Source organism: Artemia franciscana, chromosome 3 (assembly GCF_032884065.1).
Source record: "Artemia franciscana chromosome 3, ASM3288406v1, whole genome shotgun sequence".
Taxonomy (NCBI): domain Eukaryota; kingdom Metazoa; phylum Arthropoda; class Branchiopoda; order Anostraca; family Artemiidae; genus Artemia; species Artemia franciscana.
This window is the reverse complement of record NC_088865.1, coordinates 1,232,792-1,247,423: the sequence shown is the minus strand read 5'-3', so window position 1 is coordinate 1,247,423 and position 14,632 is coordinate 1,232,792. Positions and strand designations below refer to the sequence as shown.

General features: G+C 35.8%; 1 protein-coding gene across 3 annotated transcripts in view; it reads right to left on the bottom strand.

The window, feature by feature from the left end:
* Nucleotides 1-14,632, bottom strand: part of LOC136024726 (E3 ubiquitin-protein ligase RMND5A-like) — a 69,317-nt gene that overhangs the window by 15,482 nt on the left and 39,203 nt on the right. For all 3 annotated transcript variants that reach the window (XM_065700152.1, XM_065700153.1, XM_065700154.1), the window contains exon 6: nt 12,911-13,076. In XM_065700152.1, coding sequence (XP_065556224.1) covers nt 12,911-13,076 — 166 coding nt within the window. The remainder of the gene's footprint in view (nt 1-12,910; nt 13,077-14,632) is intronic.

Sequence of the window (14,632 nt, the reverse complement as noted above, 5' to 3'; positions counted from 1 at the left end):
TAGCGTAAAAAGCGGGGCATTGGGAAGGGAACAGCCCCTTTCATACACAAATTAGTAAAGTGAAGTTTGAGGAGGCAATCCCCCTCAAACACGGAATAATTTCTGTTCGTTTTAATTTTTAATGTTACTCCATACTTTCAGTAGAAAAATGTGATTTTTTATCTAATTTCTTACCTTTTTTTAATAATCTAGGAAATCTGGCCCAACCTTGACGAAAAAATCCCCATCCCCCCGGACGTATCCTCTTGACAATTCAATCCCCGTGAAAATTTACCCCAGAAAAATACCCTTAAAAACTCCTTGCATAACATTGAGTCGGTACAGAGAAAGCAAGATATATAAAAAGAATTTCGTATAGAAATTCTGGCAAATTCCTCCTGTATAAAATTTCCCCTACTCTACAGTAAGGCTCTTTTATACGATGAATTTTGCTTAAGTTGGTTAAATATGGGTGCTGTTATATATATTTTTGAGCTAGCTGTAAAAAAGTGGTGTCCCCTCTTTCTTTTATTGTGATTTGCAGGGTCTGTAGAGTCCCATTTGATTTGAGGTGACTAACACTGTTAAAACCCGTCGGGTCCCGTTTTACTCTTCATTGCTTCATTCCCTCAGACCATGCATTGCGGTGTGTGTATCTATTTTCATGTAATTTATTGTTGTGCATATATTATTAATAAATGAACTTGAATATAAACAGACAACTTAAATTAAATAATTTGATTTAATTTATCAATTAAAATTATTGACAACTTAAATTAATTATTGAATGGCTGATCATCAAGCAGATTCACACATACCAGTCACTTCCGTTTCTTTAATTGAGTCAATATTTTGTCTAAGCTGTTATCCGTTATTTTTAAGCTTTCTTTTTTTACATAATAGCTGACGCTAGGTTCAAGGTCGTATCCAGTTAGGGGAGTATAAATCCCCCCTTCCCGAAATTATTGTCCGACTGGGAAAAACGTAACAAATGACTATAACAAATTTTTGATGTTTTTAAAAATTATTCTTTTTGTAGCCCAACCCTCCTCCAAAAAACAATCCATTTGTATAATTGGTACACGATTGTATACAGAAATCATCATCAGCAGATATACTAAAGCATTAAAATTAAAACTAACATATGTATACAAAGCAAAATAATTACTTCTGGTTCATTCACTAGATTTGTCTGATGGAGTTTAATTACCCGGTTTATCAAAAGTCTGGAGTTGTAAATTTTCTTCTTTAATATTACCTAAATGTAAAGTGGCAAAATCTTCTTTGTCTTCTATTTGCGTAAGAAATGTTGTTGAATCCATTTGTTCGCTATGGAAAGGCAGTTTGGTCTTGGGGAAAAAAAAACCTAAATTAAGGTATTACGTCGAAGAACTTTTCCTGACACACTCATGTGCCTTAGGGGAGTAAAAATGAAGAGTTAAAGCCCATGCTTTTAGAATTTCTGGGTATTTTGTTTCCCCTTCTCCGCTCAAACACCTTTAAACCAACTCTTGAGAAACACCATGTAGTTTTCCCTGGAGAAGCTATCACCGATCATATTTTTGTGGCGTAAATCATCAACAACATTTTCAAACTGATTATTTTTTCTTTTCATTCAGTGCCTCTTATTGGTCAAGTTTTGCAAGATATTTTGGTTTAACTTGATTTCATTCATTTTTATTGTTCTTGGCGATTTTTGGATGCAACTAAATAAAAAAAAGTTTTTTAACTGCAAGTAAGGAGCGACATTAAAACTTAAAACGAACAGAGATTATTCCGTATATGAAAGGGGTTCTCCCCTCCATAACACCTCGATCTTTGCTCTAAAGTTTTTTTTTATTGTTTTAAAAAGTAGAGTTGTGACAAAGAGTCAAACTTTAGCATAAAGAGTGAGGTGTTGAGGAGGGGACGACCCCTTTCATATACGGAGTAATTTCTGTTCGTTTTAAGTTTTAATGTCGCTCCTTACTTGCAGCTAGAAAAACTTTTTTTAAATTTAATTTCTGAACGTTTTTGAATCTATGCATGTTTTGATTTTGGCTCACTGCACAAAAATATTTAAAACAAAATTTGCATTATTTTTTTTTGGCTAAATGGCTTTCTCATAGTTTTGATCGGGCGATTTTGATAAAAAAAAAAGGGGTGGAGGAGGATGCTTAGTTGCCTTCTACTTTTCGGCTACTTAAGAATTCAACTATATTTTTTATTTTTTGTACGACCGTTTTTGTTAGTAATAAACATACACACCTTAAGAATTAACTTACGTAACGAACTTCTATATTTTTGTATTTTTATTACGTATGTGAGGAGGTTTGCCCCCTCGTCAATACCTCGCTCTCTACGCTAAAGCTTGATTTTTATCCCAAATCTTTAAGAATGACCCCTGAATCACAAAGGCCGTGGAATAAATAGTTGAAATTACTAAAATAGTTTGGCATAAAGAGCAAGGCATTGTTGCGGAGACAAAACCCCTTATATATGTGATATTTTATGTTCGTTTTAAGTTTTAATGCTACTCATTACTTCCAGGTGAAAAAAATTATTTATTTTCTCTTTTTTTAAATAATGGTAGAAAATCCTGCGCCCCCTTCATGGAGATTCTCTTTTCTCATGATAAATTCCTCCCTGGAAAGAAACTCCTACGTAACCCCCCCCCCCCCGACCAACCCCCAACCCAACGCGAAAAAAACCCTGAAAACATCTGTACACTTCATAATAACCATTACTATATGTAATTAAATAAAAAAACGACTTGTTTTTTTAACTGAAAGTAAGGAGCCATATTAAAACTTAAAACGAACATAAATTACTCTGTGTATGAAAGGGGCTGCTCCCTTCTCAACGCCCCGCTCTTTACGCTAAAGTTTGACTCTTTCTCTCAATTCTACTTTATTAAACAGTAAAAAAAAGTTTAGCGTAAAGAGCGGGGCGTTGAGAAGGGAGCAGCCCCTGTCATACACGGAGTAATTATCTTTTATTATCAAAATTCCGTTTTGTTTTAGTTTCGTTTACTACTGAGCCGGGTCGCTCCTTACTACAGTTCGTTACCACGAACTGTTTGAACAATGGTCAAAGTTTGTAACTTGCAGCGTTTCCCCCGGGGACTTTTTTATTCACTTCAAAAGGGCACTAGAACTTTTAATTTCCGCTAGAATTAGCCCTCTCGCAACATTCTAGGACCACTGGGTCGATGCGATCACCCCTGGGGGAAAAAACAACAACAAATAAACACGCATCCGTAATCTGTCTTCAGGCAAAAACAGCAAAATTCCACATTTCTGTAGATAGGAGCTTGAAACTTCCGCAGTAGGGTTCTCTGATACGCTGAATCTGATGGTGTGATTTTTGTTAAGATTCTATGACTTTTAGGGGGTGTTTACCCCTATTTTCTAAAATAAGGCAAATTTTCTCAGGCTCGTAGCTTTTGATGGGTAAGACTGAACTAGATGAAAGTTATTTAAAATCAGCATTAAAATGCGACTCTTTTGATGTAACTATTGGTATCAAAATCCTGTTTTTTTAGAGTTTCGGTTACTATTGGGCCGAGTCACTCCTTACTACAGTTCGTTACCACGAACTGTTTGATAGTTATGGTCTTGCAAAATTTTTGGTACACAAATAGGTATGCATATGTTTGCGCTAGCAATCACTTGGAGACTTGGAGCGGCAGTACACTAGATGTTGGGGAAGATAGAACATAAACTTCTTTTCCAACATATTGAATAGCATTCATACTGTCGCTTTCTTGGTGGCATCCAGTGTTAGTGGTCCCACGAGCTGTATTTTAATAAGACAAAAATAGACAAGAGCTAAGAGCTCGTATGGCACTTGTGACGAGGTCGGAAGAGCTAAGAGCCAAGAACTCATATGGTATGAGCTCCGGCAAAATTCTAAGAATCAATAGATTGCTTTAAAAGGAAAATCAGAGGCGTAATGTCGGTTGGGATTTAAAATAAGAGCTCTGAGTCACAAGTCATTCTAAATATCAAAATTCATTAAGATCCGATCACCCACTCGTAAGTTAAAAATATCTCAATTTTTCTAATTTTTCCTCTCCCTTCAGCCCCCCAGATGGTCGAATCGGGAAAAACGACTTTATCAAGTCAATTTGTGCAGCTCCCTGACACGCATACCGATTTTCATCGTCCTAGCACGTCCAGAAGCACCAAACTCGCCAAAGCACTGAACCCCACCACCTAACTTCACCAAAGAGAGCGGATCCAGTCCGATTACGTCAATCGCGTATCTAAGACATTTATAAACGTTTTCCAAAATTTACGGTTTCCCCCTCCCAATTCCCCCAATGTCAAAAGATCTGATTGGGATTTGAAATAAGAGCTCTGATACATGAGTTCATTCTAAAAATCAAATTTCATTAAGATCCGGTCACAGGTTCAAGTTAAAAATACGTCAATTTTTCTGATTTTTCCAAATTAACAACCCCCAGTTTCCACAAAGAGAATGGATCCATACAAACTATGTTAATTTCGTATCTATAACTTGTGCTTATTCTTCCCATCAAGTTTCATCTCGATCTCTCCACTCTAAGGGTTTTCCAAGATTTCTGTTTCCCCCTCCAACCCTCTAGGTCCCCGGGTCCGATTCGAATTGGAAATGGAGCATCTGCGAAATAAGATTCTTCTATATATCAAGTTTCATTAAGATCCGATCACCCATTCGTAAGATACCTTGATTTTCACGTTTTCCAAGAATTCTGGTTTCCCCCTCCAACGCCCTTTGATGTCCCCGGATCTGGTCAAGATTTAAAATGAGACTTCTAAAGCATAAGATCCTTCTAGATATTAAATTTCATTAGGATCTGATCAACCGTTCATATGTTAAAAATACCTCACTTTTTCTAATTTTTCCGAATTACTCCCCCCCCCCCCAACTCCACCAAAGAGAGCGGATCTGGTCTGGTTATGTCAGTCACCTATCTTGGACTTGTGCTTATTCTTCCCACCGAGTTTCATCCTGATCTCTCCGCTTTAAGCATTTTCCAAGATTCCCCCCCCCCCTAATGACACTGGATCCGGTCGGGATTTACAATAAGAGACCTGAGTTTCGAGGTCCTTCTAAATATGAAATTTCATTAAGATACGATCACTCTTCCGTAAGTCAAAAATACCTCATTTTTTCTAATTTTTTAGAATTAACCCTCCACCCAACTCCCCCAAAGAGACCAGATCCGTTTCGGCTATGTAAATACCGTATTTAGGACTTGGCTTATTTGTCCCATCAGGTTTCATCCCGATCCCTCCACTCTAAGTGTTTTCCAAGATTTTAGGCCCCCCCACCAGCTGCCCCTTCACCAGATCCGGTCAGTATTTAAAAAAAGAGCTCTGAGACACGATATCCTTCTAAATATCAAATTTCATTAAGATCCGATCACTCCTTCGTAAGTTAAAAATATCTCATTTTTTTATATTTCAGAACTAACCCTCCTCCCCCAATTCCCCCAAAGAGAGCGGATCGGTTCCTGTTATTTCAATCACGTATCTAGGACTTACGATTATTTTTACCACCAAATCTCATACCGATCCCTCCACTCTAAGCGTATTCCACGATTTTAGCCCCCCCCCCCCAAAAAAAAAAAATCCCCCAATGTCACCGGATCTGCTCGGGATTTAAAATAAGAGTTCTGAGACACGATTATCCTTCCAAAATCAAATTTCATTAAGATCCGATCCCTCCTTCGTAAGTTAAAAATACCTCATTTTTTCTAATTTTTCAGAATAATCCCCCCTAACTCCCCCAAAGAGAGCGAATCCGTTCTGGGTATGTCAATCACGTATCTAGGACTTGTGCTTATTTTCCCCGCCAAGTTTCATCCCAATCCCTCAACTCTAAGCGTTTTCCAAGATTTTAGGTTCCCCCCCCTCAATTCCCCCCAATGTCACCAGATCCAGTCAGGATTTAAAATAAGAGCTCTGAGACACGATATTAGTCCAAACTTCAAATTTCATTAAGCTCCGATCACTCCTTCGTAAGTTAAAAATACCTCATTTTTTCTAATTTTCAGAATTAACCCCCCCTCCCCAACTCCTCCAAACAGAGCAAATCCGTTCCGATTATGTCAACCACATATCTAGGACTTCTGCTTGTTTTTCCCACCAAGTTTCATCCCGATCTCTCCATTCTAAGCGTTTTCCAAGATTTTAGGTCCCCCGCCCAACTCCCCCCAATGTCACCAGATCTGGTCGAAATTTAAAATAAGAGCCCTGAAATACGATATCCTTCCAATCATCAAATTTCAATACGATCCCATCACCCCTTCGTAAGTTAAAAATACTTCATTTTTTTCCGAATTAACCGACCCCCCACTCCCCCCCCCAGATCATCAAACCGCGAAAACGACTATTTCCAAAATAATATGGTCCGGTCTCTGATACGCCTGCCAAATTTCATCGTCCTAGCTTACCTGGAAGTGCCTAAAGTAGCAAAATCGGGACAGACAGACTGACAGAATTTGCGATCGCTATATGTCACTTTATTAATACCAAGTGCCATAAAAACGACAACTAATCAAGAAGAAGGACTTCATTACTTGGAACTCCAATCCTCCTTCGCCAGAGGACAGCCTCGTAGCCACTGTACTGCAGTAATTGTTAATTAGCAATGTATAATAACATTTAACGCTCTAATACGCCTCAATTTTGCCTCAATAATAATCTATGTATATTTTGTTAGCCATAATATTACATCCAAAAAAAAAAATTGGAATTAGGAAACAGAATCAGTCAGATGTTTTTGAATTTAAAAAGCTTTGTTTGGGAAAATTTTAAACTTTAGTAAATTCAGTATTTACATTTAGCACTGAATACTGGTATATTTACATAAAACTTTGTCAAAAAATGAGCGTGTTACACCATCCTGTATATGAAGATTCATTTTATTATTTCACTTACTACGGCTAGAGTTTGCTCTTTAGTATTACTACATAAGCACTTAGTTCTTTGTACGCACCCTCGACTTTCAGCGCATTAATTTGTCCTATGATCCCGAATTTTGATGGTGCCTTATATTCATTTCTTTACTATATGCCCTTTACTAGACAGTCATATTGACGCTGCCTTATGTTCTGTTCTTGATTTGCTTTGGCTTTTCGGTTAGTCTTGTAAAATTTGATGCTTCAAGCTGTTCTTTTGTAGTCTTTAATTTTCAAAGATAATTACACATGACTCCTCTTATAAAGAGGAGTCATAAGAAAGCCATAAGAGGAGCCATAAAAAAATCTTGTAAAGTTTGATGCTTCAAGCTGTTCTTTTTTAGTCATTTTCTTTTTCAAAGATAGTTAGACATGGCCCCTCTTATAAAGAGAACTCATGAGAAAGCCATAAGAGGAGCCATAAGAAATCAGAGGAGGCAGAAGAAATCTTGTAAAGTTTGATGCTTCAAGCTGTTCTTTCTTAGTCATTTTCTTTTTCAAAAATAATTAGGCATGGCTCCTCTTATAAAGACAAGTCACGAAAAAAGCCATAAGAGAAGTCTTACGAAATCAGAGGAGCCATAAGAAATCTTGTAAAGTTTGATGCTTCAATCTGTTCTTTTTTAGTCATTTTCTTTTTCTATGATAATTACACATGGCTCCTCTTATAAAGAAGAGCCATAAAAAAGCCATAAGAGGAGGCATATATAAAGAGGAGCTACAAGAAATCAGAGGAGCCATTAGAAATCTTGTAAAGTTTAAAGCTTCAAGCTGTTCTTTTTTAGTGATTTTCTTTTTCAAAGATAATAACACATAATTCCTGTTATAAGAGGAGTCATAAGAAAGCCATACATAAAGAGCAGCCATAAGAAATCAGAGGATCCATAGGAAATCTTGTAAAGTTTAATGCTTCAAGCTGTTCTTTTTTAGTGATTTTCTTTTTCAAAGATAATAACACATAACTCCTGTTATAAAGAGGAGTCATAAGGAAGACATATATAAAGAGCAGCCATAAGAAATCAGAGAAGCCATAGAAAATCTAGTTAGGTTTGATGTCAAGCTGTTCTTTTTTAGTCATTTTTTTTAAAGATAACTATATATGGATCTTCTTATAAAGAGGTGTCATAAGAAAGCCATAAGAGGAGTCATATATAAAGAGGAGCCATAAGAAATCAGAGGAGCCATTAGAAATCTTGTAAAGTTTGATGCTTCAAGCTGTTCTTTTTTAGTGATTTTCTTTTTCAAAGATAATGACACATAACTCCTGTTATAAAGAGGAGTTATAAGAAAGCCATATATAAAGAGCAGCCATAAGAAATCAGAGGAGCCATAGGAAATCTTGTTAGGTTTGATGCTTCAAGCTGTTCTTTTTTAGTCATTTTTTTTTCAAAGATAACTATATATGGCTCTTCTTATAAAGAGGTGTCATAAGAAAGCCATAAGAGGAGTCATATATAAAGAGGAGCCATTAGAAATCTTGTAAAGATTGATGCTTCAAGCTGTTCTTTTTTAGTCATTTTTTTTCAAAGATAATAAGACATGGCTCCTCTTATAAAGAGAAGTCATAAGAAAGCCATAAGAGGAGCCATAAAAAAATCGGAGGACCCATAAGAAATCTTGTAAAATTTGTAAACTTGTAAAGTTTTTTGTAAACTTTTTTAGTCATTATCTTTATCAAAGATAATTACACATGGCTCCTCTTTTAAAGAGGAGTCATAAAAAAGCCATAGGAGAAGCCATACGAAATCAGAGGAGCCATAAGAAATCTTGTAAAGTTTGATGCTTCAAGGTGTTCTTTTTTAGTCATTTTCTTTTTCAAAGATAATTACACATAACTCCTCTTATGAAGAGGAGTCATAAGAAAGCCACAAGAGGAGCCATATATAAAGAGGAGTCATAACAAATCTTGTAAAGTTTGATGGTTCAAATCAGAGGAGCCATAAGAAATCTTGTAAAGTTTGATGCTTCAAGTTGTTCTTTTTTAGTCATTTTCTTTTTCAAAGATAATTACACATAACTCCTCTTATAAAGAGGAGTCATGAGAAAGCCATGAGAGGAGCAATATATAAAGAGGAGCCATAAGAAATACTGTAAAGTTTGATGCTTCAAGCTGTTCTTTTTTAGTCATTTTCTTTTTCAAAGATAATTACACAGCTCCTCTTATAAAGAGGAGTCATAAGAAAAGTCATAAGAGGAGCCATAAGAAATCTTGTAAAGTTAGATGCTTCAAGCTGTTCTTTTTTAGTCATTTTCTTTTTTCAAAGATAATTACACATAACTCCTCTTATAAAGAGGAGTCGTAAGAAAGCCATATATAAAGAGGAGCCATAAGAAATCTTGTAAAGTTTGATGCTTCAAGCTGTCCTTTTTTAGTCATTTTCTTTTTCAAAGATAATTACACATAACTCCTCTTATAAAGAGGAGTCATAAGAAAGCCATAAGAGGAGCCATAAGAAATCTTGTAAGGTTTGATGCTTCAAGCTGTTCTTTTTTAGTCATTTTTTCAAAGATAACTATATATGGCTCTTCTTATAAAGAAGAGTCATACGAAAGCCATAAGAGGAGTCATATAAAGAGGAGCCATAAGAAATCAGAGAAGCCATTAGAAATCTTGTAAAATTTGATGCTTCAAGTTGTTCTATTTTAGTCTTTTCTTTTTCAAAGATAATTAGAAATGGCTCCTCTTACAAAGAGAAGTCATAAGAAAGCCATAAGAAGAGCCATAAGAAATCTTGTAAAGTTTGAGGCTTCAAGGTGTTCTTTTTTAGACATTTTCTTTTTCAAAGATAATTACACATGACTCCTCTTATAAAGAGGAGTCATAAGAAAGCCATAAGAGGAGCCATATATAAAGAGGAGCCATACAAAATCGTGTCAATTTCGATGCTTCAAACTTTTCTTTTTTAGTCATTTTCTTTTTCAAAGATAATTACACACATGAAAAAGCCTATGGCTTTTCTTATAAAGAGGAGCCATATATAAAGAGAAGCCATAAGAAATCAGGCAGGGAAATCAAACAAATATGACACCATACCCCAGAGAAGCAACAATTAAAAGATGTTTTCGTTATATTATATATGCGTATGATGATTTATTTTAATATTTCTGTTGCTATGGGCTAGAGTTCATTCTTTACTATATGTAATTACTATAACGAAGTACTGACTTATTATGGTTATTCAATTACGCTGTTACTTAATTCAGTAGCAGCAAGGTATTTTTTATCGCAAATACCTCTCAAATATCTTATGCATTAGCAGAGGTTATACCCTGTGGCTATAACGTATTCATCACCTTGTATACTGAAATGCAGTTTTTCATATAAAAAAACAGATTTTTTTAAATATTATTATTTTATTGTTAGTTACAAAAGACATTAGATTTGGCATTTTTTTTTAATGAACCATTAAACAGCTCTCTATGATGTTCCAGCGCCCCGCTAACAGAGGAGGAAAAAAAACCTTTCGTAGAATATAGTGATTGCAACCACTTTCAAGCCAAAAGACTGTAAGCTTCCTTTAAGATATGGACAATCAGTCTCTTTATTGAAATCTCTTGTCCGATTTTTCAGTTTTGTTCGAATTTTTGCATTGCACACCTATTAGAGAATTCAGGTAAGTTTCGATTCAAAACGTTATTAAATATAAAAAAAACTAGTTTTTTAACTGTAAGTAAGGAGCGACATTAAAACTTAAAACGAACAGAAATTACTCCGTGTACGAATGGGTTGTCCCCTCTTCAACGCCTCGCTCTTTTACGCTAAAGTTTGACTCTTTGCCACAATTCTACTTTTTAAAACAATTAAAAGCTTTAGCGTAAAGAGCGAGGCGCTGAGGAGGGGACAACCCATTTCGTATACAGAGTAATTTCTGTTCGTTTTAAGTTTTAATGTCGCTCCTTACTTAAAGTTAAAAAAAACTAGTTTTTTTTATTTAATTTCTGAACGTTTTTGAATTAATGCATGTTTGATTTTGGCTCTCCACACATAAATTATTAAAATGAAATTTGCATATTAATTCCTTTTTTGGCTAAATGGCTTTCTCTTAGTTTTGATCAGACGATTTTGAGAAATAAGGGGTGGAGAAGGAGGCCTAGTTGCCCTCAAATTTTTCGGTTACATAAAAAAGGCAACAATAACTTTTAATTTTTAACGAACTTTTCTATTAGTAAAAAATATGCGTAACTGAAGAATTAACTTACGTAACATACTTTTATATTCTTATATTTTTATTAGGTATATTAGGGGGGGGGGTTGTACCCTCGTTAATGCCTCGCTCTTTACACTAAATCGCAAGTTTTGTCCCAATTCTTTAAGAATAACCCCTGAATCAGAAAGGCCGTAGAGTAAATAGTTGAAATTACTAAAAATACTTTAGCACAAAAGCGAGGTATTTATCTCCTCCTAAATACCTCGCTCTTTATACTAAAGTATTTTTAGAACCCCTCATATGCATAATAATCTCTGTTCGTTTTAAGTTTCAATGCTACTCCTTACTTTCAATTGAAAAAACTTTTTCATGTTTATTTTTTCATTGTTTTTTTTTATAGTAGTTTTAGAAAATCCTGCGCCGTTTTCATTGAATTTCTCTTCCCCCATGACATATTTCTCCAAGGAAAGACCCTCCCACATAGCCCGCTCCCCTCAGCCCCACCCCCAAAACCAAAAAAAATCCCCCTGAAAACGTCTGTACACTTCCCAATAACCATTATTATATTTAAACACTGGTCAAAGTTTGTAACTTGTAGCCCCTCTCCCAGGGACTGTGGGGGAGTAAGTCATTTATGCGGAACAAAATGGCTATCTTAAAATTTTGATCCGTTGACTTTGGAAAAATATGATCGTGGGAGGGGGCCTAGGTGCCCTCCAAATATTTTCGGTCACTTAAAAAGGGCACTAGAGTTTTTCATTTCCGTTAGAATGAGCCCTCTTACGACACTCTAGGACCACTTGGTCGATACGATGACCCCTGGGAAAAAAACAACAAAAAAACAAAAAAACAAATAAACACGCACCCGTGATTTGCCTTCTGGCAAAAAATACGAAATTCCACATTTTTGTAGATAGGAGCTTGAAATTTGTGCTATAGGGTTCTCTGATACGCCGAATGCGATGGTGTGATTTCCGTTAAGATTCTATGAATTTTACGGGATGTTTTCCCCTAATTTCCAAAATATGGCAAATTTTCTCAGGCTCGTAACTTTTGATGACAAAGATTAAATTTGATGAAACTTATATTTTTAAAATCAGCATGAAAATCCGATTCTTTTGATGTATATTTTAGCATCAAAATTCCGATTTTTAGAGTTTCGTTTACTATTGAGCCGGGTCGCTCCTTACTACAGTTCGTTACCACGGACTGTTTGATTTTTTATCAATATCTTTTTTTCGCTCTCTTTCTCATTCTCTTTTTGTCTGTCTGTCTCTCTGTCTATCTACCTCATTAGATATATACCACCAGCCATCACCCATCCGTCAAAAATATTTACATTCATCACAGAGAACAAAAACGGCCAGAAATAGAATTAATGTTTCAGGGGGGAGGGGCATCAACAAAACTTGATCCCCCATCGGTAATTTTCGGTCCTCTAATTCCTATAGTCAGAGAAACTTTCGATCTTTCGGGGTAGAGGCACGCATGCCTCAGAAACCACCTTCTGAATCAACTCCCCCCCACCCAAAAAAAAACAGCTAACGGCGGAATGTGTCGTGATTAACAAGCGCATATTTCAAGTAAATGTAATATGTATCGTTTCAACAAAAATATCTCAATTATAAATATTTAGCCTAAATGGGTTTTGCCACTTATACCTTTTATCAACATGTTTATTCTACTAGTTAAGTTAAGAGGCCCTTGGACATAATATTTTCTGAAAGAGCTGTATCTAAGATTTTTTTCGGGGGCGGGGTTACAAAAGGATTTGTTTTAAGGCGGGCTACAAACAAACGCCCCCCACCCCCAATGGATACGGCCTTGTTTTCCGAAAAAAAGAAAACAAACTTACCAAACAGCTAATGGACTGTCAATACTTAGTCCAAGAAGTGTACAAGCATCTCGCATAAAAGTCTCAGAGACATCTGCCCAAAGAAACGGGTCCAAAAGATGACGATATGGAGACTGATCCATTCCATGTGAGACGTACAACAGTGTTGCCATCAATGACTGGAATTCTAGAATGATGTAAAACCCTTTGTTGAGTTGGTTAACAAACCGGTTTACCAGACACTAATAGATGAAAGGATGTGCTACAAATTAAGGGTTGGATAGACGTGGCGTTTTTCGAACTAAGAACAGGAAGATTTATTCAATGCTTGCTCAATTTACACCTGGTTTCGAACTAGGAATATTTTCTAAGTTAACACTCATCTCGAGGGGGTTTTAACGCTGACTAATTCAGGTTTGAGAGCTACATTAAACAAATAAGAGGTACCAGGTAACAGAGCTTCGCTTGATGAAAAGAAAGACATTCCTTTGCATTTCTATCCCGACACATTATTCTATGCTATCGAAAATAAAATGAAATTGCAATGTGATTGAAAAAATTTAGCACAGTCACCCATCTTCATCGAAACTTATTATGACCATTCCAAATATTTGTGATGTGATTCACATAAAAATTTCGGAAAAATTTTACTGTGGAAAAACAATTAAAAGAAATACTCGACTATTGCAAGTCAGGCATAATATATTTTGAGAAAAACTTACTATGGAAAAGCAATTCAAAGAAAAACTCGACTACTGCAAGAGTTGGATCTGCATCACTCGGGCCTTAGAAGTCCGATTAGAAGTCGGGCCTTAGAAGTCCGATTCACTATCCATTTCACTACGCAGGCTTGTTAACATTAATAATGGAAACAGAATTAACAGACATGCATACAAATGTGATTTTTCTCCAAAATTAAGCCTTTAAACCGGCTACCAACCAATTTTAGGCCAAGCTCAACCCAGGCATTTCTAAAATCTTGATGCTCCGCCCCCACCTATGGTATTTAAATTTTGTTTCCAAAAATTTACATTTATTCACCTGAAGGAATCTCAAATGGCCATTAACTCGGTATATTTTGTCAGGCTATCCGCTTGGCATTATTTATGCTAACAACAAGTTTTGTATGAATACAACACGTTTTATACCAGTTATGACGTCATTTCAATACTATCATGCTTTTTTTGCTTTATATGCATACGAATGAAACGCCATTCACACAAAAAAAATTTTGTTTTTTTCAAAACTAAGGCTCTAAATAAGTGATCCCTATGTAGTCCAGGTGGACCCCCGGAGTCCACGGAAGACTCGACAAAGGTCTACGTTGGCATGACAAAATAACAGGGATTCACAATTCGTGAGCGGGGGTTCACGGAAATCTATCTATTTTAGTTAGTGAAGAATTAAAATTTAAGCTTGACTTCACCTATCAGAGAAGGCTCACTATGTGATCCACTGGAAAAATCTAGAAGCGAGAAACTTGAAAAATACATTGCACCAGCAGTTTAAAGTTGTGATTAATGCAATCAACAAAATAAGAAGCTATGCATTGAATATGCGTTTATTTTCACAATGATGACAATGAGGAACACTCCTAATGATTCCCCTTCTCTATTGAAGTACGCTGGTTGTCGAAATGTGAAAGTTTAAAAAAAAAATTAATCAATTTTTGAATTAGTTTTAGAGTTTCTGGAAAGTAAAGATTCAGAAAGCCGGATGATATCAAAATTAGACATCGCATAT